At 58.5% G+C, this 25,374-nt stretch overlaps 1 protein-coding gene across 1 annotated transcript in view; it reads right to left on the bottom strand.

The window, feature by feature from the left end:
* The window catches only part of HTT (huntingtin), a 114,001-nt gene that overhangs the window by 43,881 nt on the left and 44,746 nt on the right, over positions 1-25,374 (bottom strand). Inside the window, exons 17-34 of the mRNA XM_040966451.1 lie at positions 24,467-24,625; positions 24,279-24,376; positions 22,781-22,920; positions 22,028-22,091; positions 21,734-21,834; positions 21,243-21,389; positions 20,617-20,737; positions 18,820-18,896; positions 17,976-18,127; positions 17,042-17,244; positions 13,441-13,567; positions 11,201-11,328; positions 7,095-7,205; positions 5,238-5,315; positions 4,661-4,884; positions 2,852-2,930; positions 2,612-2,773; positions 324-379 (exon numbers count right to left, since the gene is read on the bottom strand). Coding sequence (XP_040822385.1) covers positions 324-379; positions 2,612-2,773; positions 2,852-2,930; positions 4,661-4,884; positions 5,238-5,315; positions 7,095-7,205; positions 11,201-11,328; positions 13,441-13,567; positions 17,042-17,244; positions 17,976-18,127; positions 18,820-18,896; positions 20,617-20,737; positions 21,243-21,389; positions 21,734-21,834; positions 22,028-22,091; positions 22,781-22,920; positions 24,279-24,376; positions 24,467-24,625 — 2,227 coding nt within the window. The remainder of the gene's footprint in view (positions 1-323; positions 380-2,611; positions 2,774-2,851; positions 2,931-4,660; positions 4,885-5,237; positions 5,316-7,094; positions 7,206-11,200; positions 11,329-13,440; positions 13,568-17,041; positions 17,245-17,975; positions 18,128-18,819; positions 18,897-20,616; positions 20,738-21,242; positions 21,390-21,733; positions 21,835-22,027; positions 22,092-22,780; positions 22,921-24,278; positions 24,377-24,466; positions 24,626-25,374) is intronic.

Below are 25,374 nucleotides of genomic sequence, written 5' to 3'. Positions count from 1 at the left end.
CAAAGACGAGCTGCGGCCATCTCTGAAGGCGCTCCCACGGAGCACACTGCCACAGAGTGGCCTACAGCTCCCCACCATCACAGCGCGACACTGTGACACGTGCAGGAGCAGCCAACAACAAATCTCACGGGCAGATGCTGGCTAGGGCTGCCCCAGTCCAGAGGTCCCTAATGTAGCAATTCTAAGGAGAACATACAGCATGTTCATCAGATTGCCATTAAAAACAAAAAGCAAAAAATACCTGAGCGTATTTTTTATACCATATAGATGTAAAGTATGAACATGTAACAGCCCCAAAGCAGGAGCAGCTGAGAAAGGCCTACCTGAACTGGCCCACTTCGATGTATTCAAACTGCTTCAGCAGGAACCCAATGAACACCTGTGGCCAAAGCACTTCCGTTAGCAAGAAGGCAGGCACGTGGGTCACCCCAACCAGCTGCCAGACCTACGCCCTCTACCTGCTCACAGGGTCACCCCAGCAGCTCCCAGCACCTACGCCCTCCACCTGCTCACAGGGTCACCCCAACCAGCTCCCAGCACCTACGCCCTCCACCTGCTCACAGGGTCACCCCAACCAGCTCCCAGCACCTACGCCCTCCACCTGCTCACAGGGTCACCCCAGCAGCTCCCAGCACCTACGCCCTCCACCTGCTCACAGGGTCACCCCAACCAGCTGCCAGACCTACGCCCTCTACCTGCTCACAGGGTCACCCCAGCAGCTCCCAGACCTACAGCCACAGTGATTCTATAACCTGCTTACAGAGCTGCAGAATGATAGTTACCATGGTTACAGGAAGTGGGTGGGATTGCTTCTGAGCCTTTTGGCTAAGATCAAGTGTAGGAAGTGGGTGGACACCACAGTGACCTCAGCCAGAGATCAGGCACGCCCCGAAGCAGCCAAGGCCACAAGTGATGGACAGCGGCCAACACTCCCTGTCCTCTCAGGACCCAAGTAGGGCTGACGCCAGCACCCTCGTCAGAGGGTATACAACCTTTGTCTCGGCCACCCAGCTTGTCTTTCCCACTTGCGGTCCTTTCCTCTCCTGCTCATTCCTCCACCGCACGGGAAAGGCCCAGGACGGCCTTCTCCTTGCATACTAAGGGCCTGTTTGTACTCGGGTGGTCAGCAAAGCTAATACACAACACTTCCAGAAATCTCTCTGAATGCAAGCTCACTAGATACAAAGGTGAAACCTCACTGGGAAAATTAGTGATGAATTCCAGGGGACATTAGGCAATGAGGCCTGCCAACAGAGCAGGGCGTACAAACCCCATGTGCCTGCATCAGGTCTTTGCCAGCGCTGGAGGAGAGCAGCTGCCTTCCACCTGACAGCGCTTACAAGATGAGCCCTGGGGCAGGACACAGCCACAGCAGGCGCACAGACCATCCTGATCTGAATGAGTGTGGGGCTCTGCTCCCATGTTCTGCTCCTGCTCCAAAATCCTACCACCTAGGGAACAGGACTACATGCAAGCCCCAGGTGCTCACAGCAAGAGGACGGTGTCACCAAGTAGAGGCGGCTGGGCACAGGCTCTTCTGTTTGCCCAGCTGAGCCAAGGCTGGAGCCAGAGCCAGGGAAGGAGGAGCTCAATCTAGATGCCCCACAGGGTGGCAGGAATTCAGCGTCCTCAGGAAGCTGGCATTAGGAGCCAGATGCAGGCACTGAATCCAGGCGCCTTGCGGCTACGTGAAACCACCTGTCCTGTATGTACCTTCCTCCCGGCCCAGGTCAGATGCAGAGTTTGGAAAGACAGAAGAGCCGTTCTGAGAAAGGACTATAGGTGGAATGACACTGAGTCCACCTGCCAGTCAGTCCCCTGAGCAGGAAGTCCTGAGAGGCCACATAGGGGCTGTGAGCACTGCATGAGCACAGCTTCTACCCACGCTCCTCAGAGCTGGGCAGTGGGCGCTGTCTCAGAGCCCCGGCTGTGGTCCCGACAGCCCTGCATCCACACTCCTGGTGCACCCAGAGCAGTCGCTCTTTCTCTCCCTATGGCCTACAGCGGCCAACCAGGGCTCCCACCCTCTGAATTCTGTCAAAGCTAAATTCTGCCATGAGCAGCAAAGAGCCTGTGAACAGATGCTCCTCCCCTGGCTTGTGGGAGGGACTCTGGGCCGAGGCCAGCTGCCCCAGCACTGCCCTGCCTGTGGGAAGAGCGCGTCATGAACGTGAGGCGCCTACAGGCAGATGTGTGTCTAGGAGAGCAGAGAGGGGACCCTTAGACTGGAAATTTCCTGTCATACAGGGTCCCGGCCAACTGTGGATGGCTTTAGGGCAGCACCATCTGCAGGCAACTGATGGCAAGGCTGGTCTGAAATGAATGCATGCCATGGAGACACAGCCAGCACAGAGGAAGGTCGCCGGCAGGAAAGCTCCCACGCCAAGTCCAGACCCGACCTCAGTCACACGCAAGCACATTAAGCCCCTTTGTGGAGAGGCGAGCTGACTTTCTGGAGCCTTGCAGGCACAGACCAACTTCCTCCACTAAGTCTCTGTGAACTCATCACCAAAACGAGTCCCACCTCAGGGTCCCACGCGAACCGCCCGGGATACAGCGCAGCTGGACGGGGTGCGGTCTCTTCCGGTCACTGCAGCTGAGTCAAACCCACCTGATCTGAATCCAGGAGGCAGTAGTTGACACGTAGCTGCACCAGCTGTGCCAGCAGCGCGAGGACCTGCTTCTGCAGCTGCACGGATGTCGTGGTTGTATACTGCTTGAGCGCTTTGATGACAAGAGGCTCAAACAGACGGATGTGACTGTGGATCGCGTTCTAGGAAACAAAGAGCCCACAATGAAGTTTTCCAATCTGGAAGATCTTGAGCCGGCTGCCCACTCCCGACACATTTACCTTATCTGCACGGTTCTTTGTGACATTCGTGAGGTTTGTCTTCAACTGTGTCGACACTTTCTGCAGCACATCAAACCATCTGCCACACGGAGAGACCAGCCTTCAGTGAACTCCTGACAGCCCACTCGAGCACAAGCCACCTTCATCGCAGCGTGGCAGCATGCTCCTGAGTGACAGAATCCAGCCCCCCAGTCCATGGGAGCCCAAGCACATCAAGTCCTGTTATCAACAGAGGCTGATCAACTCCCAGCTACAGGAGACTCCAACACAGTCAAGTCCGCAAGAGGATGTGAGAGAAAGGTGATCCTTACTGCAAAGATTGCCACTGCAAGACCTCCCTCGACATTCCTGGGGAGAAAGACGGGTCCAGGTACAGCGGGAGGGCTGTCCTTGGCCGTGCACCTCGGGTACAGCGGGAGGGCTGTCCTTGGCCGTGCACCTCGGGTACAGCGGGAGGACTGTCCTTGGTAATGCCCCGGGTACAGTGGGAGGATTGTCCTTGGTAATGCCCCGGGTACAGCGGGAGGACTGCCCTTGGCCGTGCACCCCAGGTACAGCAGGAGGACTGTCCTTGGCTGTGCACCTCGGGTACAGCGGGAGGACTGTCCTTGGTAATGCCCCGGGTACAGCGGGAGGACTGTCCTTGGTAATGCCCCAGATACAGCAGGAAGACTGTCCTTGGCCATGCCCCCCGGGTACAGCAGGAGGACTGTCCTTGGCCATGCCCCAGATACAGCGGGAAGACTGTCCTTGGCCATGCCCCCCGGGTACAGCAGGAGGACTGTCCTTGGCCATGCCCCCTGGGTACAGCAGGAGGACTGTCCTTGGCCATGCCCCCCGGGTACAGCAGGAGGACTGTCCTTGGTAATGCCCCGGGTACAGTGGGAGGGCTGTCCTTGGTAATGCCCCGGGTACAGCGGGAGGACTGTCCTTGGCATGCCCCTGTCTCCAGGTGCCAGGTGGCTCAGCTCACTGGCTCTCACTGCCCACCTGGGCCATGTGGGCCAGCCAGCCTGCTGTGGGTACAGGGAACTGGACCAAGACAAGAGAGCCCTGCTTGCCTCTTAAGTAAACGAGAGAAGCAATGGAATTGCTATAAAATATACCAATGATATCCTTTCTTCTAGGAAGAAATAAATGAAATCCTGCCCTATTTATGAATGTCCCATGAGACTGCACTAAGACGTCAGGCAGGGCTGCTCCTGAGTGTCAGCCAGCGAGTGAGTACGTCACCCCAAGAAGCCTAGGCCACGGGTGCCGCAGAGTCACGGCTGCAGGTTCCAGCTGCTCACTCCTGCTCCAACACAGTGACTTAAACACCCAGTAATAATTATGGCAATAAAAGAAACATATAGAGTGGCCTGGGCACCAAAAACACTACCATAGGTTTTAAGTACAAAAAACAACAAACACCAGTCTTGAGGCCGTACAGCCGGGAAAGCACAAAGCGCGAGCCAGAGCGCTGACGCCCATGACCTACACTGCATCACTGCGCGTGCTGAAGCTGCCTTGCACACCACCACCCACACAGTACAAGCTAAGACAAGCGCCAGATCATGGCCAGGAGCTTCCAGGAGGGAGGGCACCACACTGCAGTGGCCACCTGGTGGACAGCGTGGAGGTGACAGCTGCTCGGCCCGGCAGACAGCACTCAGGACTCAGGCAGGACAATCCCGGAGGGCGGCAGGGGCAGCCCTGGCTGGCCCTGTATGCAGGACAGGGCTGCCCGGCCCAGCTGTGCATCACACGGGGTAGGTTATGTCACAGCGCATGCCGCGTCCCAGCAGCACAGTCCTGCCAGGCCCTTACCCCGCGGTGTCGTGCTCGTGCTCGGCCTGCACCATGTTCCTCAGGCTGGCGTCAGCCAGGGCTTGCGTGAAGTGGGTGTAGGGAGCCATGAAGCAGTAGTGGTACAGGCCTGGCCGCACACTGGATGAGCCGAGACGCTGCGCTCGGCCTTGGCACTTGCTGGGGTTGGAAGATATGCCATCAAACTGGGAAGCCAAGTTCGTCCCAAAGAGTGTCTTCAGTAACTAGGGTGAAAGAGGGTGGATGGTCAACACTGGGCTTCCTGCGGTGTCAACAGCATCCCGAGAGTCTCTGCGATGACAAGCCCGTGATTCAGCTGCGACAGTCCCACCTGAGTCACCGTGCACCGGCCAGGCAGCTGCGAGGCGCTGCCAGCTCCCACATCAGTGTCAGGCTCCCCAGGCTATTCGCTGACACCGGCTGCCCTGCACGCAACCCCAAAGGGGCCGGAAGACAGCGCAGAAGCAGCCAAGGCACCGTGAGCTCGGGGTGGCCCTGCGCTCCACACCGACAAGGACAGCCTGTCACAGGGAACAAGAGTGACAGCCGATCACAGCAGCAGCGCCGGCACCCTCACCTGCTGCACGCAGACCGTGGCCATCGTCGGCTCTCGACTGAAGCAGGACTTCAGGTAGCTGAGGATCTCCTCGACACACTGTGGAAGTAACAACACGACACCAAGTCCCACAGACGGGCCGCCACCCAAGAGCCAGGACGACTCGCACTGCCCCAGGGAGACGTCAGATTCACCACTCTCCCTAGTCAGTGCAAGTTCTCAGGACGCAAGGAACTCTGCCTTGAGGTGTCCACTCACTCATGCCCAGGGTGCCCAGGCCCCTAGCATGCACTGCCCCTCAGGCACCCATGCGCACCTACAGAAAGAACACCAAGGTGTGCAAAGCAGCTAAAAGCGTGGCCCTGTAGAGCCACAGCACGGCTCACGCAGGACGCACATGATGCTTCTCACCAGCCACTGTGACCAAGCACCTGGGACCCAGCTGAAGGTTCAAGACGGAGAGGGGAGCCAGCCCTCCGCCAGAGAGCCTCCGGGCTCCCCATCAACAGCACACTGCCCACGGCCCTCCAAGCCAGGAGCCACCATCTCTAATAACTGCTACAAACCCACGCCGACCAGCCTGGGGAGCCACTCTCCGTGCGATGCACTCTCCTATCAGTGGTCACAGTCAAGCAGCAGGTCTGCTTACAATTCCCAGTCACTGCAATTAGACTCTAAATGTCCGAGGTCACTGGAGACACGGTGTTCTGACTTGACTAGTTCACTGTAAACACATCAATGATGCTAGCTAGACGATCGGCTAGAACCTGCTGAGTCAATGTGTCTAGCAGCGACCGAGCGGCTGGGGCGCCCCAGACCTGCCTGGGACACAGAGACACAGGCAGAGGAGAAAGGCAGCGCCTTCCCAGAGCCAGAGAGCCGCAGGAAACCATGAGCCTGCTACCGTACGAACATCCAAGCAAACCCGGAAACACTTCCACGCTGCCCTAAGGGGGAAAGGGCAGACACACAGCCTCAGCTCTGCGGCCCTGAGCACAGCGCGGCGGGCGGATGGAGGAGCCGTGTGGGAACCGCACACTGCCACGGCCTTGTCCGACCCCACGTCACGGCCTGCAGTCAGGCTCTGCGTGGGGTAGACGACAACGTCCACACACCTGGCCGCACTCACCACTGCCGGCTGTCCCCCAGTCCTCGCCACGGCCGACCCGGGGTCAAAGAGAAGGGGCTGCCACCAGCACCTCTGATTCTGACACAGGGCTGGGGCTCGACAGCATGGCCAGGCAGGTGTCCACTCATGCCCAGGGTACCAGGAAGAGCAGAAGCCCAGCCCTCCACAAGCTTCGTACCATAAGTATGACAAGGGCAGCTACTAAACTGTCACATGCCAGAAGCAGGTGAGCCTGTACGCATATCGAGACAAGGAAAAAGATCAGAGACAAATGCAAACGAAGTGCATTAGGACCCAGTCTAGAAGGCCAGCAGTGGTAAGTCGCCTCGACATGCAGGAGGAGCACGTGCCGTGCACACTGCCTCACGCAAACCTGCACCCACTAAAGCACACCCAGGACACTCGCGGCTGCAGAGCCGAGGAACGGCCTACGCTCGCCTGCTGTCAGAACTCTCCACGACACCGCAGCGCAGGACTTGCAGTGCGGCTTCCTGAAGGGTCAAGACAGCAAGCCACACGCTCTCACAGCGCCGGAGTGCAGACGATCAGGCAAGAACATGCAGAGCATTTGAACGTGAACACATGGCAACAAGCAGGACGCAGAAGCTTGCCTCCCTAAAACATGGCTGGGCCGTGAGTCAGCTCGGGGCTGCATGTGAGAGGGGCCTGGCAGAGGAGGGACCCTTCCAGAGAAGCAGGGCCCAGCCCAGGGGTCCTGGACACAGCTCAAGGACAAACGGAGAACAAACCTTTCCGATGTCTTGCAGCGTCGCCAGCTCCAGGAGCTGAGAGAGGACGTCCAAAGCGCAGCGCAGGAACGCCCCAAACTTCTCGGTGCTGTTCTGCAGATCCAGGGTGACCTGGGGGACAATGACAGGCTCAGTGAGAGGCACCACAGCAACCTGGGGGTCCCAGAGGACCCTGCAGGGCTGAGCACACACTGCGGGGTTGGGGGACACTGGAGCCTGCAGGGCTGAGCACGCACTGCGGGGAGGAGACAGTGGAGCCTGCAGGGCTGAGCACGCACTGCGGGGAGGAGACAGTGGAGCCTGCAGGGCTGAGCACGCACTGCGGGGAGGGAAGACACTGGAGCCTGCAGGGCTGAGCACGCACTGCGGGGAGGAGACAGTGGAGCCTGCAGGGCTGAGCACGCACTGCGGGAAGGAGACAGTGGAGCCTGCAGGGCTGAGCACGCACTGCGGGGAGGAGACAGTGGAGCCTGCAGGGCTGAGCACGCACTGCGGGGTGGGAAGACACTGGAGCCTGCAGGGCTGAGCACGCACTGCGGGAAGGAGACAGTGGAGCCTGCAGGGCTGAGCACGCACTGCGGGGAGGAGACAGTGGAGCCTGCAGGGCTGAGCACGCACTGCGGGGAGGGAAGACAGTGGAGCCTGCAGGGCTGAGCACGCACTGCGGGGAGGAGACAGTGGAGCCTGCAGGGCTGAGCACGCACTGCGGGGAGGGAAGACACTGGAGCCTGCAGGGCTGAGCACGCACTGCGGGAAGGAGACAGTGGAGCCTGCAGGGCTGAGCACACACTGCGGGGAGGAGACAGTGGAGCCTGCAGGGCTGAGCACGCACTGCGGGGAGGGAAGACACTGGAGCCTGCAGGGCTGAGCACGCACTGCGGGAAGGAGACAGTGGAGCCTGCAGGGCTGAGCACGCACTGCGGGGAGGAGACAGTGGAGCCTGCAGGGCTGAGCACGCACTGCGGGGAGGGAAGACACTGGAGCCTGCAGGGCTGAGCACGCACTGCGGGAAGGAGACAGTGGAGCCTGCAGGGCTGAGCACGCACTGCGGGGAGGAGACAGTGGAGCCTGCAGGGCTGAGCACGCACTGCGGGGTGGGAAGACACTGGAGCCTGCAGGGCTGAGCACGCACTGCGGGAAGGAGACAGTGGAGCCTGCAGGGCTGAGCACGCACTGCGGGGAGGAGACAGTGGAGCCTGCAGGGCTGAGCACACACTGTGGGGAGGAGACAGTGGAGCCTGCAGGGCTGAGCACGCACTGCGGGGAGGAGACAGTGGAGCCTGCAGGGCTGAGCACGCACTGCGGGGAGGAGACAGTGGAGCCTGCAGGGCTGAGCATGCACTGCGGGGAGGAGACAGTGGAGCCTGCAGGGCTGAGCACGCACTGCGGGGTGGGAAGACAGTGGAGCCTGCAGGGCTGAGCACGCACGCGGGGGTGGCAGGGAGAGAGACGAGACACAGAGCACCCTGGAGGAAGTGGAGCACGTTGCACTAACACTACCAAAGACACACCACCTCTCCCTCACAAAACCATGCTGGATGTGGTGTCCTACCAGAGAGAACCCCAATCTCACACACATTAGGATCCTCGAGGGAAACCACTATCAAACTCGGATACGTTACCCGGTTACAGCGCAAGATGCGTTAATAAGGTCGAAGGAACTCAATGTGACTAAATGATGCAACAGCCCCCTGACTTCTCCGAGAACAGATCAGGACCAAGTACATGACGCGTAAGGACAGAGGTGAGGGCGGAGACAGAATGGTGACAAGCATGGTGACAGACCCAGAGAGGTCAGGGAGCAGGAATCTAACGGCCGTGAGGAGCACAAAGAGGCAGCCCCGGGCGGGACCTGCACCCACCAACCCAGGGGAAGGCATACAATTTGGGAGGAACCGGCCAGCTGAGATGAGAGTAGGGATGGGAGGGACAGCCCAGGGCTAGAGAGGCAATGGACCAGGAGGCCAGAAAAGCAAAGAACCCCTAGCAGGGCTGCCGGGGCACGGCGCAACACACCGGGAGGCCACGTGGCACAGCAGCTCCTGGACCGGACAGTGACTTGGGGGGTTCTACCCAGCATTACTGACGTGTCTCCAGTGACCTTGTGTGCAGACTCCAGATGCTCAAGGTCACCGTGGACACAGGGTATCGGGGGGCACCTGGGGAAAGGACAAATGGGAAGCACAGGAAGGGGTCCCAGGATGAAAGAAGGCAACAGGTGGAGAGACGCCCCCTCCGAGGGGCGCTTAAGACACACCCCTCTGCTTTGGGGATCAATAGGAGGAACAGGCAGTTAAACTGAGGCTCCTGCTCTTTTACCAAATCAGCAGAAGATGGCTGTCCTTCAAAGCTAGCAACGCCCTCGGAAGAGAAGTCACATACGGCTTGCCCAGTTTCTGTTGCCTCAGACAGCTCAGACGAGGGGCAGGAGTTGAGGAGCCACTTGGCACGCCACAGCCCACGCAGAAGCGCCAGCCCAAGTCCTGGCCGCTGCCCTCTGGCCCAGCTCCTTGCCAGTGCGCCAAGAAGGATGGCTCACATACTTGGGTCCTTGCCATCCATGAGGGAGAGCAGGCTGGGGCTCCACTCCTGGCTCAACATAACCTAGCCTCGGCTTTAGAACCATTTGGGGAGTGATCCAACAGATGCAAGATCTGTCAGTAACAGGAGACAAATTTATCAAAGAATGTGCAAAATCTACGTGACAAGATCTTACAAAAATGCTTTTTAAAGTCTGAGATTTCATGTGCTTCGGGGATAACAGAAGTTCTGAACAAAGAGCAGAGCACCGCAGGCACCAGGAAGGCTCTCCCGGTTCCTAAGACACCAAGCTCTCCCTTAACCAGCCACCACCAGCAGAATCTTCCTAGAAACACAGTCTCCACAGTTTTTGCAACTGGGTAAGATTATTCAAACATTCATGGGCAAAAATAAGCACATAACAGAAAATGCTCAAGAAGACCGGGGATCACCTCCAAAATACATTATGAAGCTAAAATCACCTTTCATCTGGGCATGGCACGATGGCTAAATCCTCACCTTACAAGCACCAGCACCCCGGCCCAAGTCCCGCTGTCCACTTCCCGTCCAGCTCCCTAAAGTGGCCTGGGAAAGCAGCGGAGGACGGCCCAAAGCCTTGGGGCCCTGTACCCGTGTGGGAGACCAGGAAGAAGCTCCTGGCTCCTGGCTTTAGATTGGCTCAGTTCTAGCTGTTGTAGCCACTTGGGGAGTGAACCAGTGGACAGAAGATATTTCTATATTTCTTCTCTGTAAATCTGTGTTACCAATAAAAAAAATTCTTAATAAATAAATAAATGTTTGTCGCTCCACTTCTCTCTGTAACTCTGACATTGAGATATATAAATCTTAAAAACAAAGACAAAAAACCTTTTGCATCTAATAGACAGACAAACCACGAGGACCAAGTATGTGACACTGGCGGTGTCCACGGGGACCGCTGCCAGGGTCTCAGCCGCCCGTTCGTCACCCTCCATCACGGCTCTGACGGCCTAACAGGCGCTGTGCTGTCCCGCTCAGAGAGCAGTGACAAGCGACAGCCTGCACATGTGCAGTGCAGACACACTGGCTGGGTCCCAGGCGCAGAACCCGGAGAGCCACTGAGGCTTTCACTCAGCGCAAGGACAGACAACGAGGCACTGCGGACACCGGCTTCAGCAGCTGCTCAAGACAAGCTACACCCTGGCTTGTAGCTGAGAAACTGCAGACAGACAGAAAATAAGAAACGAGAAAAGGATGGAAACACTCCCACAAAGAGCAGTCACAGCCTGCAGCTGCCCCGCCAGCTGCCCCGCCAGCTGCCCAGCCTGACACGGAACACCTGCTTGCCTTGGTACATGTGAGCCTCCCACGACAGAGGCAGCCTGGAAACTGCCACACACAATCCCCTCCAGCCAGCTGGACCACCCTGCCCTCCTGCCTGCCCAGTGTCCCCACCGTCCTCATCCCGCCTCTGTGTGTAAGGCGGTTGTGTCGCGCAGGCCCTAGAAGCCAGAAAGGACACGCTGCCCTAACAAAGCCCAAGCTGAGACAAGCCAAGATGGCCAGGAGTGGGCGCCCTGCACCCCGAGGGCGGCACGCAGCCCTACCTTGTAGTTAGCGTGCGTGGCCTTCAGGACATCGTGCAGCTTGAGGTACGAAGGAAGGTGGCAGAAGCTTCCCAGTGCTGAGGGCCTGCTTGTGGTCACAGGCCCTGAGGGCTCCGCTGCTCTAGAGGCTTGACAGACACACACAAAATCAAAGGGAAACTTGTCAAGTTCAGAGATTACTAACAACAATATTTAAAAGTCTTTCCTGTGAGGTTCTGATGAGAAATGGACTAACAAACTAAGTAGGAACTGAGAATTAAAATCAACATAAATAAGAAGGGTCAGGGTGTCCTTGTGGCTCAGCCTGCAGCTCTGGCCTTCCACACAAAAACCACTTCAAGTTCTGGCCAATCCACTTGCGCTCCAGGTCCTTGCTAACGAGCTGGAAAATCAGCAAACGGGGCAAAGGGCTCAGCCCCGCCAGGCACACGGGGGCCTACTGGGACACTCGGCCCCGCCAAGGCACACGGGGGCCTGGCACACGGGGGCCTACTGGGACACTCAGCCCCGCCAAGGCACACGGGGGCCTGGCACACGGGGGCCTACTGGGACACTCAGCCCCGCCAAGGCACATGGGGGCCTGGCACACGGGGGCCTGGCACACGGGGGCCTACTGGGACACTTAGCCCCGCCAAGGCACACGGGGGCCTGGCACACGGGGGCCTACTGGGACACTCGGCCCTGCCAGGCACACGGGGGCCGAGTGGGAGTCCTTGGCTTGTTCCTGGTTCAGCCCTGGCCCTGAGAACCAATGAGGCAGAGTCAGCAGAGGCAGCTCTTAATCGCTTTCTTTCTGTCTGCTTCACTCTGCCTTTCTCTTAAATACAATAAATTTCACACACACACACACACACACACACACAACAAAGAACAGTGGTGGCATGGCTCAGGCCTTTGTTCCCCTTGGCTCCAGAGGCAACAGTCTGCTGATTTCATGTCAGCCCGGGGAGCCCAGGGCTCCATGGGGCTGTGCCGGGCTGACCCACCCTCCTCCAGGGCTCCACGGGGCTGTGCCGGGCTGACCCACCCTAGTCCAGGGCTCCACGGGGCTGTGCTAGGCTGACCCGCCCTCCTCCAGGGCTCCATGGGGCTGTGCCGGGATGACCCACCCTCTTCCTGGGCTCCACGGGGCTGTGCCGGGATGACCCGCCCTCCTCCAGGGCTCCATGGGGCTGTGCCGGGCTGACCCACCCTCTTCCCGGGCTCCTCGGGGCTGTGCCGGGCTGACCCACCCTCCTCCAGGGCTCCATGGGGCTGTGCCGGGCTGACCCACCCTCTTCCCGGGCTCCACGGGGCTGTGCCGGGCTGACCCACCCTAGTCCAGGGCTCCACGGGGCTGTGCCGGGCTGACCCACCCTCCTCCAGGGCTCCATGGGGCTGTGCCGGGCTGACCCACCCTCTTCCCGGGCTCCATGGGGCTGTGCCGGGCTGACCCACCCTCCTCCAGGGCTCTGCCCTGCACAAGCCTGGGAAGCGAGCCTCTGAAAGCCGCAAAGGGCTAAACATAATCATGCAAGCCACCGGCGTGACGGGCACCTCACTGCTCCCACAGAACACGTGACACCTGTGGCTCTGGATCAGGCGTGTGCCTGCTACACTAGTCAGTCCCTGGAAAAGAGCATCTTTCACATGACTGACACGATTCTGACTCGTCAGTTAAAAGTAAACAAGTAAGTGGCCTCAACTGAAGCGTTGTGCAAAGCAGACGGGAGATCATGACCAGCCCGCCCCAGCAGACGGTGTGAGAATGGGCTCTGAGGCGACACCATGCAGAGCGCGGCGCGGGACAAGAGGCAGCAGCCATCGCCCACCCGCCATGCCCGGGGGTTTGGTCACTTCCCCACTGGGACAGAAGCGACACCTGCTTTCGCCTGTCTCCACACACGAGGCGACCGTACTAGGGTCCTCGCATTCATCTTCCTTCTGCCTCACAATGCTTTATCACCAGACCCAGCTCTCCGCCCGACCCCACCTGCCCCGGCCGGCCACACCGCGCGCGCACACACACACACACACACACACGGGGCCTGCAAGCCCTCAGGGCTGTCACCACACGCCACGCTCGAAGCCCCAGCAGGCAAAAGGCGGCCAGGGAACATGAGGCTGCTGGGTCCTCAGACCTGAGACTGCGCCAGGGGAGCCCTCTGGGCTCACGGCTGTGCGTTCCATCTGATCAAGGCTGACAGGGACATGAGCGTCACCCAGCGCCCTGTGCCCTCGGCCCGGGGGCCACTTCCTACCTGCACTGGCCTCGCCGACCTTCTTGGGACTCATGGGAGCAGAAGCCTGTTCCGCAGGCTCTTTCTCTTTGCCTTTCCGTCGGATGGGACTCAGAGAAGGGGGGTTTGTCAGAGAAGGCAAGGCTGCCTGAAAAGGAACGAAAGCGTGTGGCGGCACACTGTCCGGTGTCACTCTTCACTCAGAGTCCTTCATTCCATTCATAAATTGACATCAGACACAAGCACCTATTTCCACTCACATCACAGATGTACATGGCACTCGCCGACCCAGAACTCTGCGGCAGGTGCACAGTGAACGGGCGGGAATGTAGGAGCCCACCACAAGTGAGCCAGCCTGCAGGTACTTGGCCCCAGGCTGACCCCTCCTGGCAGGGACCCCAAGAGCTATGGCGAACATGGGCACACAGCAGCACTGCCAACTCCACCTTTTGAACAAGGAAGCAGATTCGAGGACAAAGTACTCATTTAAAGTCACAACTGGGGGTGGACTGTGGCCCATAGGGTAGAGCCACTGCCGGCGAAACTGGCTCCCGCGTGGGTGCCACTGCAGGTCCCAGCCCCAGCTCTGCTCCTAGAAAAAAAGACCGCCCACATGCTTGAGCCTCTGCACCCCCAAGGGAGACCTGCTGAAGCGCCTGGCTCCTGGCTATGGCCTGACGTAGCGCCAGCTGCTGCAGCCATTTGGGAAACAGTGGATGGAAGATCTACTCGCTCTCTTTCAATTTCTCCCTACAATACTGCATTTCAAACAAATAAAATATTAAGGAAAAAAAAAGGTAAAAGTCACACCTTATAGACGTCCAGAGCCCAGAAGCGAAGGAGCTGAGGAAGCAGCAGGATGGACGGAAAGATGAGACATAGCTCTGTGCTCCCCTCACACCTGCTGCTGTGCTCCCCTCACACCTGCTGCTGTGCTCCCCTCACACCTGCTGCTGTGCTCCCCTCACACCTGCTGTGCTCCCCTCACACCTGCTGTGCTCCCCTCACACCTGCTGCTGTGCTCCCCTCACACCTGCTGTGCTCCCCTCACACCTGCTGTGCTCCCCCTCACACCTGCTGTGCTCCCCTCACACCTGCTGTGCTCCCCTCACACCTGCTGCTGTGCTCCCCTCACACCTGCTGCTGTGCTCCCCTCACACCTGCTGCTGTGCTCCCCTCACACCTGCTGCTGTGCTCCCTCTGACACTGCCTGCTAGGGCTCAACAACTGTGCTCCCCCAAACTTACCAGGATGGACAGGAAACAAACAAAACCATCCAGCTTTGTGCTCTCTTCCTCCCTCACCTGACAACGGTCTACGGCTCAACAGCTTTGCTCCTCCAAATTCCATAGGTAGCACCCTGACAGGAATCTGGGCCCTAGCGTGGAGAACCCAAGGATGGAGTTTGTTCTAGCAAATGGAACTGCCCATGGGTCCAGCGCAGTGGCCTCATGGCTAAAGTCCTTGCCTTACATGTGCTGGGATCCCATATTGGCACCAGTTCATGTCTCGGCAGCCCTGCTTCCCATCCAGCTCCCTGCCTGTGGCCTGGGAAAGCAGTGGAGGACGGCCCAAAGCCTTGGGACCCTGCACCTGCGTGGGAGACCCGGAACAGACTCCTGGCTCCTACTTTGGACTGGCCCAGACTGGGTGTTGAGGCCCGTGGGGCGTGAATCACCGCGCAGATCTTCCCGACTCTCCTTTCTGGAAAGCACATTTCTCTTGTTTACAGCTGCCAATGTCGGGCCTTCTGCCACAGCAGGCCTGTACAGCGGGTGTGACAGACCAAAGGGGACAGAGGGAAGGACGTGCCCCAGGCGTCTGCGTGCAGCTGCCCGAGAGTCGGGGACACAGGGGGTAGGACAAGGAGTCGCTGAGTGGAAATGCAGCCTGGGACGGCTCCTGCTGGTAGCCCGGCAGGATACAAAATGGGCAGGAGGGACGACAGCGGGACAATGAGTGTTAGACTTACACATCTGGCCAGAGCAGGAATCAGCTGGCCAGGCCAGGCAGCAGTTCCTAATATGAGGTAGTCTCAACTCCCTCAAATTGCTATTTAAATTCTGGTTTCCTAAAAATGAAGCAAACTAAAGGACATCCCTGTGCTGCACCAGCCACACTTCAGGAATTCAAGAGCGGCATGTGGTCAGGGAGCTCTGCCTGGCAGACAGGAAACATGCTCATGGCTGCAGACAGTCCTGCTGGATGGTGCTGGCCAGAGCAGGGGGACGGAAGATGATCAATGACACTGGTTGAACAGAACAGTGGTGGCTAAAGCCCTCGCCTTGCACGTGCCGGGATCCTAAATGGGCGCCAGTTCTAATCCCCATGGTCCCGCTTCCCATCCAGCTCCCTGCCTGTGGCCTGGAAAAGCAGTCAAGGACGGCCCAAAAGCCTCGGGACTCTATACTCATGTGATAGATCTGGAGGAAACTCCTGGCTCCTGGCTTGAGATCGGCTCAGCTCCGGCCGTTGCGGCCACTTGGGGAGTGAACCAGTACACGGAAGATCTTTCTCTCCGACCCTTCTCATCTGTATATCTGACTTTCCAATGAAAAAAGAACAGTGGTGAGGTGAGGGGACAGCTGAGAAGCCACACAGAGACCACTACGGACAGGGGCAGGACAGCGGAGGGACCGTGGAGAAGGAACTGAGCCAAGGTGGACCCCACAAGCAGAGGCCACATCAGCAGTGAGAAGAACTGCTGCAGGGTGTGGGTGCAGGAAGGGGCCACTCAAAGCCAGAGCAGCCTCCTGGAGAAGTCCCGCCCAGGGGAGTGCACTGCACCAGGCTGCAGGCCGGCACGCACACCCACCTCACAAGTGTTTGCTTATGGCAGAGGAGACAGAACAGCACCTGCACACTGCTCCCTGGAGGGCACCTGCTCAGTGACAGAGACGGGAAAAGAGCTCTGGTGGACCTACACACACACACACACACACACACACACACACACACACACACACACACACCAGACCAGCACGCACATTCATTCACACACACACACACACACACACACACACAGTGCAGACCAGCACACACATTCATTCTCACACGCACACACGCACACACACAGCAGACCAGCACATTCATTCACATATACACACACACACACAGTGCAGACCAGCAGACCTACACACACAGAGTGCAGACCAGCACACACATTCATATTCTCTCTCTCTCTCTCTCTCACACACACACACACACACACACACACACACACACAGTGCAGGCCAGCACACACATTCATTCACACACACACACAGCAGGCCAGCACACACATTCACACACACACACACACACACACACACACACACACACACACACACACAGCAGGCCAGCACACACATTCATTCACACACACACACACTGCAGGCCAGCACACACATTCTCCAGGGGGTTAACAGCAAATGACGTTTCAAGAGCAGTAACTTCCCTCTGACCACTGGCTGACGCTGAGTCAATGCACAAAGCCAGGTGTCTCCCTCCTGACCTAGCTGCTCCAGGCTGGGTATTAGATGTGCAGTCTCCACACGCTGCCCGCTCACTGCACAGAGGGCGAGGAAGGGATAAGGGCTCCCGCGTCTGCAGGGAGGCAGCTGTCACTTTTCCCAACAAGTACCTTGACAGCTGGTCCAGGAGCCACATCCTCCAAGACGTGAGCGCACACGTTGACCACCTTGAGCAGGTGCGAGAAGAGCTGCTCCACCATGGGCACCAGGCTGCGGTCGCCCAGCGCCGGCCACACCTCCTCCTGCTTGGGGGCTGCTGGGCTGGCTTCGTCCTCGGAGGTCCAAGGACTTCTCAGGGACCTGGGAGCACTGGCTGTGATGCAAGGATGTCCGTCAGATGCCCGCGCCACAGGGTGGGGAAAGCAGTCACCAGTTTACCCCCCGGCGGCCAGCGGATGCCTGTCCCTGCACGACACTAAGGCCTCAGGTTCAGCAGGGAAGTCCCATGTCCCTCAGCAGCCGGTGCCCCCGCCTCAGTGAGCCACCAGCAGCACACTCCTGCCCAGGCTGTGAAGCCACTCAGCCCAGGCCCTGCCATCCTCAAGGTTTCTGTCCCTCCCCCACACTGCACCTCTGCCACCTACACTCCACCAGCAGCCTAAGCTATCTGCACTGCTCGCTCACAGTCCCTGTCAGGAAGCTCGCCGACGGCTTCCACAGCAGAGAATCGGCCTGGGCGCGACAAAGCCCAGCTCCACACCCACCCTGTCCCTAAATGTCACACCCTGTTCCCATCTGCACACCCTGCCTGTGCTCTAGCCCGTCTGGCACGCGTATAGACCCGACGGAGCACAAGCAGCCGGCGTGTCCCACGTACCCCCATCTACAGGCTCACAGATGACAGCTCCTTCCGGGCCAGGCCCGGGTCGGCATCTGACATATCTGAGGTGTCTGAAGCACACACGTGCTTGCAGCTAACATCCGCAACGCCACCCGGCAGTGACCCTGTCCTATTTTCCTCCATGTGTCCGTCCACACTCACGACCGTCCCGGGGAGACCAACAGCTGGGGCCTTGGGCTCCTGCCCCCGCTCGGCACTCATACCTGCCAGCAGGTTTCCGGCCAACACCAGTGCGTCCTGGTGGGCTGAGAGGTCTAACGGGAACCAGGCCGAGGAGAGCAGGCTGAGGATGGTCGCGGCCATGCCCACGGTGCAGCTCTTCCTGCAGTCATCCGAGGCGCTCAGCGGGGGCACCCTGGAAGACGACGTTTCCAACATCAGACGCCCGGGCAGCACAAGCAACAGTGCTGCTTCCCCCTGCAAACTTCGAGTGGGGCAGACCACACACTTCACTCGACCCGAGGTGGCATCTGCCGTGGCCAGTCCTTGGCACCTTTCCTGGAAGCCAGGTAGGACGGACTGAAGGTGTGTGCCTGTGCCTGCGTTTTCAGCTGTTGAATAACAAACTGCCTCTGAGCTATGAGTCATGACGAGAAACGAGGCTGTTCAGTTGGAGTTTGTGGAAAGCAGAGCGATCGCGTGAGCCTCGTAAGGGAACGCAAGCTGGCCACGCACCACCACGTGTGAGAAGCCGCAGCCTGGCCTCATACCACGGCGTGAGCTCCACACACACCAGCTGAACCTCCCAGCGGAGCTAGTTCCTTCCCGGGCAGGGAGCTGGAAGGATTGCGAGGCGCCCCAGGGGTTTCCAATTTCAAGTCAAGGCTTCCTGGCGAGCACTCCCTCGGGCAGGCCTGCGTACCCCCAAGGCCAGGGCACTCGGATCTGCCAGCAGCACACGACACCCCAGCTCACGGCAGAGACCAGCACCTTCCACTGAGTCTTCCCAAAATCCCAGATTGATTGATAAGACAAGGGGAAGAACGGGAAACCACCAACTGTTTGTGTCTGCTGTGGCTACAGATGCCACACAGGGAGAATACTTACCCACAATGCCAGCCTAAACTCCACACGCAAACCGGGAAGGCAGCCGAGAGGAGGCACAGAGCTTCACAGCATCCGAACTGGGGAGACAGGAGGCCTGAGATGACACCCCACTCGCACAGGTGTGACGCAGAGGGCAGGCAGGACTGTGGGGGAAGCCCGCAGCCCCCTCGAGCTGCAAGGACAGCTCTGGGCGAGGGGGCAGCAGGACGCCTCCCCCAGCCTCCCTGGCTGGCGTGTCCTTGGTCCTGCGCCACCTGCGCTCTGCCAGCCCTCACCCACCCCGGCTGGGCCTCGAGCACCACCAAGTTCCCGGCCATGGTGCAGAGATGTGAACTCTGAGAACACCAGGGCCGGCATCCCGGGCGTTCTCATACCCCCCGCCTGGCAAGGGGCCTGATCCACGCAGGCCACAATAAAAGCCCGACGCTGTGTACAAGCTACACATCCCAACAAATGCAGAGCTGACGAATCAAGACTTGAGCAAATCTTAGCTGTTTCACATACAAGTATTTCTTCTGTCTTGCAAAATAAACGAAAAGGTTTAACTTGACAGTAGCAAATTAATAGCACTTTTCTGTAACAGTCCATAATTTACACTCCTAGAATTCAAATCGGCAAATTTCTGCTGCCATTCCTGAGCCATCTGGTAAGGGACATCTTTACAGCCTCCTTTTAATTCGATATTACAGCCCGTACAACTCGCCAAGGGCATCACATTCAGAGCTCAACATCCCAGCACATGCACAGTGCTCAACCTGCGGCTCTCGGACGTGGCCTGCACCATAGTAAGGACACAGCGGGTACAGGGGGCACAGGGGACACAAAGAAAAGACGCTGCAGAAACTCCTGCTGGCCTGGCAATCTCTGCCCATGATACCAGAGCGACCGCCGCTTTGCTTTCTGAGGAGCAGGGGCAGGAGCTCCCCTCGATTCACTGGTTGCCTCCCCAAACGGCCAGGCTGAAGCCCAGAGCTGGCAGCCCAAACCAGGTCTCCCACGGCCGTGGCTCAAACAGTTCTCTGGGTCACCATTGCTGCTTCCCCCAGTCTACAGGAAGCTAGTGCCAGGAGCTAGAGCCAGGGACAGAACCCAGGCGCAGCACACATGTCCAACGTGTGACAAACATGTCTTAAGGCCTAAAATGCTCGCCCCAATACTGGAAATATTTCTAACTTCCTAAAATTCAAATTATAGTAGTTTTAATTTTTACAGATTTCTACATTGGCTCAAATTTTAAAGATAAGTAAGTATTACTGTAATACAAAGCACAGTTTTTACCATAAAAAACCACACAGTTTTATACTGATCATCTAGGAGTAAGCCAGAATTCTGTAACTCCAAGCATCCTTTCAGGAAAGCCTCACCAGAGCAGGGGCCCTCACGGGTGTCCGGCCACCGAGCCCCCCACGGCCAGGGCCCACGCGGGTGTCCACCCAACGAGCCCCCCACGGCCAGGGCCCACGCGGGTGTCCACCCAACGAGCCCCCCACGGCCAGGACTCACGTGGGTGTCCACCCACCGAGCCCCCCACGGCCAGGGCCCACGTGGGTGTCCGCCCACAGAGCACCCCACGGCCGGGGCCCACGCGGGTGTCCGCCCAACGAGCCCCCCACGGCCAGGGCCCACGTGGGTGTCCGCCCACCGAGCCCCCCACGGCCAGGGCCCACGCGGGTGTCCACCCAAAGAGCCCCCCACGGCCGGGGCCCACGTGGTGTCCGCCCACCGAGCCCCCACGGCCAGGGCCCACGTGGGTGTCCGCCCACCGAGCCCCGCACGGCCCTTCCCAAGGAGACTTACTGTGAGCGCCCGCGTGGTCGAGGTGATGAGCTCCTGAGAGAGTGCCGCCACGACCCTTGAGAGGTTATTCTCCACAGTGACATCTGTTGAGCTTGGTAATAAGTTATAGCCTCTATAGATTCTAGCAAGGGAAATTCGGAGACATAAAACCTGGTAAGAGCACACGGCATTTTAAAAGACCAAATGGCATTCAGACCCGTAAGAGCAAAGGCTAAAGGAAGCTGCGGGGCACGGAACGCTGCTGTGGCCTTCGCCAAGGCCGAGTTGGTAGCATCCCTCCCCTGCTGCTCGCAGGGGCCACTGTTCCCACCCCTCACTGCAACCCCAAGAAACAGCTCTCCCCACCCCGGCAGCACTCTCTCGTGAGCACAGGCCTGCTTCCGTCTCAACCACAGTGAAACACAAACCCCCTCTGGCCGACCATCCGAACGAGACGGTGGTGTTCGCGCGCTCGCCCTTCACACGCTGCCCAGCGTCTTGCGCCCAGAAACACCAAACAAGGGTCAGGAGAGTATGATTTGACGTTCACACACAAATCCTAACAGAGGAGGGGCGACCGTCGCGCCACAGGTGCCCCTGGCAGCTGCACCCCGCACGTGGCTGCAGAACTGGCGTGATTCCCGTACCTGGTGACAGTGCTGACGGAGAAGTGAGAAGGAGGCTGTGTCTCGTGCATGAGCAGCTGCAGGTGCACACTGCTTTGCTCTCTCGCCACGGCCACCACCGGGTCTGCCTGTCCTTGGTCACACTGATAGAACAGCTTCGGGACGAGCCTGAGAGGCAAGTGAGTCCACTGTGAGTAAGGGAGCACATGACAGGCACTGGCAGCGTGCTCCCCCCGCAAACCCGTCCCCGTGGACAGTCTCCCGTGGGAGGACTCCAGGAGAGCGGCATTACTTTCGCAGTACCAGTCTCCATACTCCACAATGGGACCATGCAAATGCTTCCCTCTGAAAAGGGACGCCGCCATTCTGGGTTTTTAATTGTCCCTGTAGTTCTCACGGCAGCGAATAGTTTCCTAGACAGCTGAAGGTACAGAAGGCCCCAGGGGAGCTCAGGCGAGTGAGTCCTCGCGAGCTCGGCATCCTGGCCCGCTTCATCCGGAAAGGCAAAGTACCTTATCAAGGAGGCCGCTGCGACGCGGCGCACCCGGGGGTCCTCGTCCCCAAGCAGGTAGATGACAACCTTGTGAAGCACTCGCTCTTGCAGCTTCAAAAGCTTTTAAGAGAAAGATTTAAAAAACAGACACTGTGCAACTGACGGAATTCTCGGCAAAGTCCCTTGGAAAGCGACTGGTGAAGGACTCAGGACGACCTGGGCTAAATCCAAGCCATGCAGCCAAGGGCAAGACTCCCCACACCAAGCACATGGTCCATCGCACAGCACAGGGAAGGCCGAGAGAGCCACTCACCCCCGCGTAATGACGAGCGCCCCGATGCAAGCTCTCGGCTTTCGCCTCCAAAAAGCTCACGAGCCTGTGGAGAGAGCAGACACAGCAGCGCCCTGAGCTGCCGTGCGCAGAGTGCGGCCAGGACAGCAGGGGCCTCTGTAAACCTAACAGGCTCTCGGGTGCAACACGCACAGCCAGCGACAGGAAGGACCCGTCCTGGGTCAGCACTTCCACTCAGACTCCGTCACACAGTGCTTGGTCAACTGTGTCTCTGGAAAATAAACACCCACTATTCCAACAGATCTCAGATGAAATTTAAATAAATATTTAATAAATGGGGCCCATTGTTGTACATAGTGAGCTAAGCTAGCACTGGAGACACTGGTGTCCTTTATACACACCGGTTCAGATCCCACCTGCACCACTTACAGTCCAGCTTCCTGCTCATGAGCCAACTGTTCAGGGCCCTGCACCCAGGTGGGAACCTGGATGAAGCTCCAAGCTCCTGGCTTCAGCCTGGCCCAGCCCCAGCTGTGGGAGTGATCCAGTGGATGGAAGATCTCTCTAACTCTGCCTTTCAAATCCATTTTTGAATCAGTAATAATAAAATGAATACTCCAAGAACAGGGGGAAGTTCAGTCATAGTCACAGGAAGGGGGAGCCACTGTCAGCTCCTGGGCGACCCAGAGGCATGGCCCACAGGCCCCTGGAGCACTGCCGGCTGCATGAGCGGCTCCAGCTCGCACTGCTGGGCCGAGGCACCTCGACACTCACCTGAAGTCAACCTCGGCAAGGGTCTCCAGGAGCTCCGTCCGCACCAGCCAGTAGGAGCTGTTCTTCAGGGTCAGCAGCTCGATGAGCAGCTGCAAGCCCAGGTCACTATAGCTGCTACTACAGAGACTCATGATGCAGTGCTACAAAAGATGGCCAGGAGGCAGGCTCAGCCATGCACCTCCACGCTCTGCCCATGCGCCTCCACGCTCTGCCCACACACCTCCACGCTCTGCCCATGCACCCCCACGCTCTGCCCATGCACCTCCACGCTCTGCCCACGCACCTCCACACTCTGCCATGCACCTCCACGCTCTGCCCACGCACCTCCACGCTCTGCCCACGCACCTCCATGCTTGCCCATGCTCCTCCACAAGCGGTGCCCATATTTCTCAGAAAGGTCATAGTACAAACATTCCTTTGTAGACTAAGTATAAAAGTAAGCATGACCTTTTCGTATAACCATTTCTTTCCTCATCCCATTTCCACCTACTTCTTGGCCTCAGATGTGCAACAATTGCCCACCCCTTTCTTTGTGGGGAACAGGGAGACACTGTGGTCGACTCCACCGTCACTGATGCGCTCAGATCCCACATCAGGACCAGGGACCACACCCAGCCTCACTGCCTGAGGAACAGGGCAGACTGTCGCCCCCCAGGCGAGCTGGCACATCTGGAGGATATAAACTGGGGGCTGATAACGTGGCCCCCCAGTCAGAAACACAACTGTGCTGCCAACACACTCCCTTCTGCACAACAAAGACAACTGTGCTGCCAACACACCAAGAACACAGGCCTAGAGAACTGACAGGCCAGGAAGCTGATAAATGGGAGCCTGTCCCACACAACCTGACAAGGGAACCAGGAGGGTTCTGCTTTGCTTTAACTGGTTAACCCATTAGCTGTGACTTCTGAAGCAGCTGTTTTAGAAGGTTCCACGTGCTGACAACTGAAAGGAAATCCCACCTGGTACAAAGAGACAGTTTAAATAACACTGACTTAATGTGCTGTGTTTCCAAATATACCATCCAGGCAAAGGCGGACTTCAAACAAACACTGTGCGAATTACAACCTGAAGCAGGAAGTGTGAACTGCTCCACAGACAGCAGCACAGGATACAGTGGAAAGTGAAGAGGCCCACCCAATGAAGCTCCTATTTAACCGACACAGCCCAGGGCCCGGTGTGCTCGCCCTCACGCCCGGGGCCCGGTGTGCTCGCCCTCACGGCCCAGGGCCCGGTGTGCTCGCCCTCACGGCCCAGGGCCCGGTGTGCTCGCCCTCACGCCCGGGGCCCGGTGTGCTCATCCTCCACCCAGGGCCCGGTGTGCTCGCCCTCACGCCCGGGGCCCGGTGTGCTCGCCCTCATGCCCGGGGCCCTGTGTGCTCATCCTCCACCCAGGGCCCGGTGTGCTCGCCCTCACGGCTCAGGGCCCGGTGTGCTCGCCCTCACGGCTCAGGGCCCGGTGTGCTCGCCCTCACGGCCCAGGGCCCGGTGTGCTCACCCTCACGGCCACACATGCCAACTTGCAGGTAACGGAAGATTCATCCTTCAGCGTTTTCTGCAGCAAAGGAATGCAATCCGCCAGAGAGAATGTGTTTCCTAACCAAAGAACAAGCAATAAACTCATGTGACGTAAGCTTCAGCTCTGGAGTGCTCTCTAGAGAAGCCACAGGGTCGGTTGGCCTGTACCTGTCCGGGCTCTCACAGTACCCATCCAGTCCTCCACGCGGAAGCGGGACTGGCTGAGGATGGCACAGACCAGGGTCCCGCACAGGATGGCCGTGGCTCCTCGGACCTGGGGGTCCCCATGATCGATGTAGCTGAGGATGTCCGACACATACTGCTCCTCTGTGGACACAAGCACTCAGCCACTAAACATCTGTACAAGCAACTTCTATTCTTACCAAAGAAACAAAGAATGCAGATAGGGTCAGGTGGGGGGATTTCCAAATGCAGAAATAACTAAACAGTAACCAAGTGACGTGGAGCAGCAGCGTGAGTGCTGCCTGTAATGCCAGCATCCCGCATGCATGTTAGTTCAACTCCCAGCCGCTCCAGGTCCAATCCCGCTGCCTGCTAATGTGCCTGAGAGGTCCCCGCACCGACACGGAGACACACATGATGCTCCTGGCTTCAGCTTGGCAAAGCCCCACCCATTGTGGCTATCTGGTTAGTGAACCAGCTAAGGGAACATCTCTCTGTATAACTCAGCTTTCCAAGTAAATAAAATAAACCATAATGGAATTTAAGGATTCCAAATTTATCATACTACTAATCTTTTCTCAATACAATAGACTCGGGATTGTAACACCAGGCTTTCACACAACAATCAGAATTCTACGATTTTATTTCAAAGCTCAAATCACTACATGTTTGCCCAGTGTCAACTCAAAAGCACAGCCTCTCTGCTCTGTCGGGGAGGACACAGGATTCCTCCTGTGCTACCCTCTCAGGGACAGGAAGAGATGGGCCCGCGGCAGGGGGACGCAGCAGGGGGACGCAGCAGGCGGTCTGCAGGGGGACAGGGCCTGCAGTGCAAAGGGGACGGGGCCGCGGCAGGAGGACGTGGGGCCGCGGAAGGAGGACGTGGGGCCGCG

The sequence above is a fragment of the Ochotona curzoniae genome, unplaced genomic scaffold (assembly GCF_017591425.1).
Source record: "Ochotona curzoniae isolate NIBS_2020 unplaced genomic scaffold, NIBS_Ocur_1.0 scaffold_4505, whole genome shotgun sequence".
Lineage (NCBI taxonomy): Eukaryota > Metazoa > Chordata > Mammalia > Lagomorpha > Ochotonidae > Ochotona > Ochotona curzoniae.
Note: the sequence above shows the minus strand (reverse complement) of the source record. Positions and strands in the feature narration are given on the sequence as shown.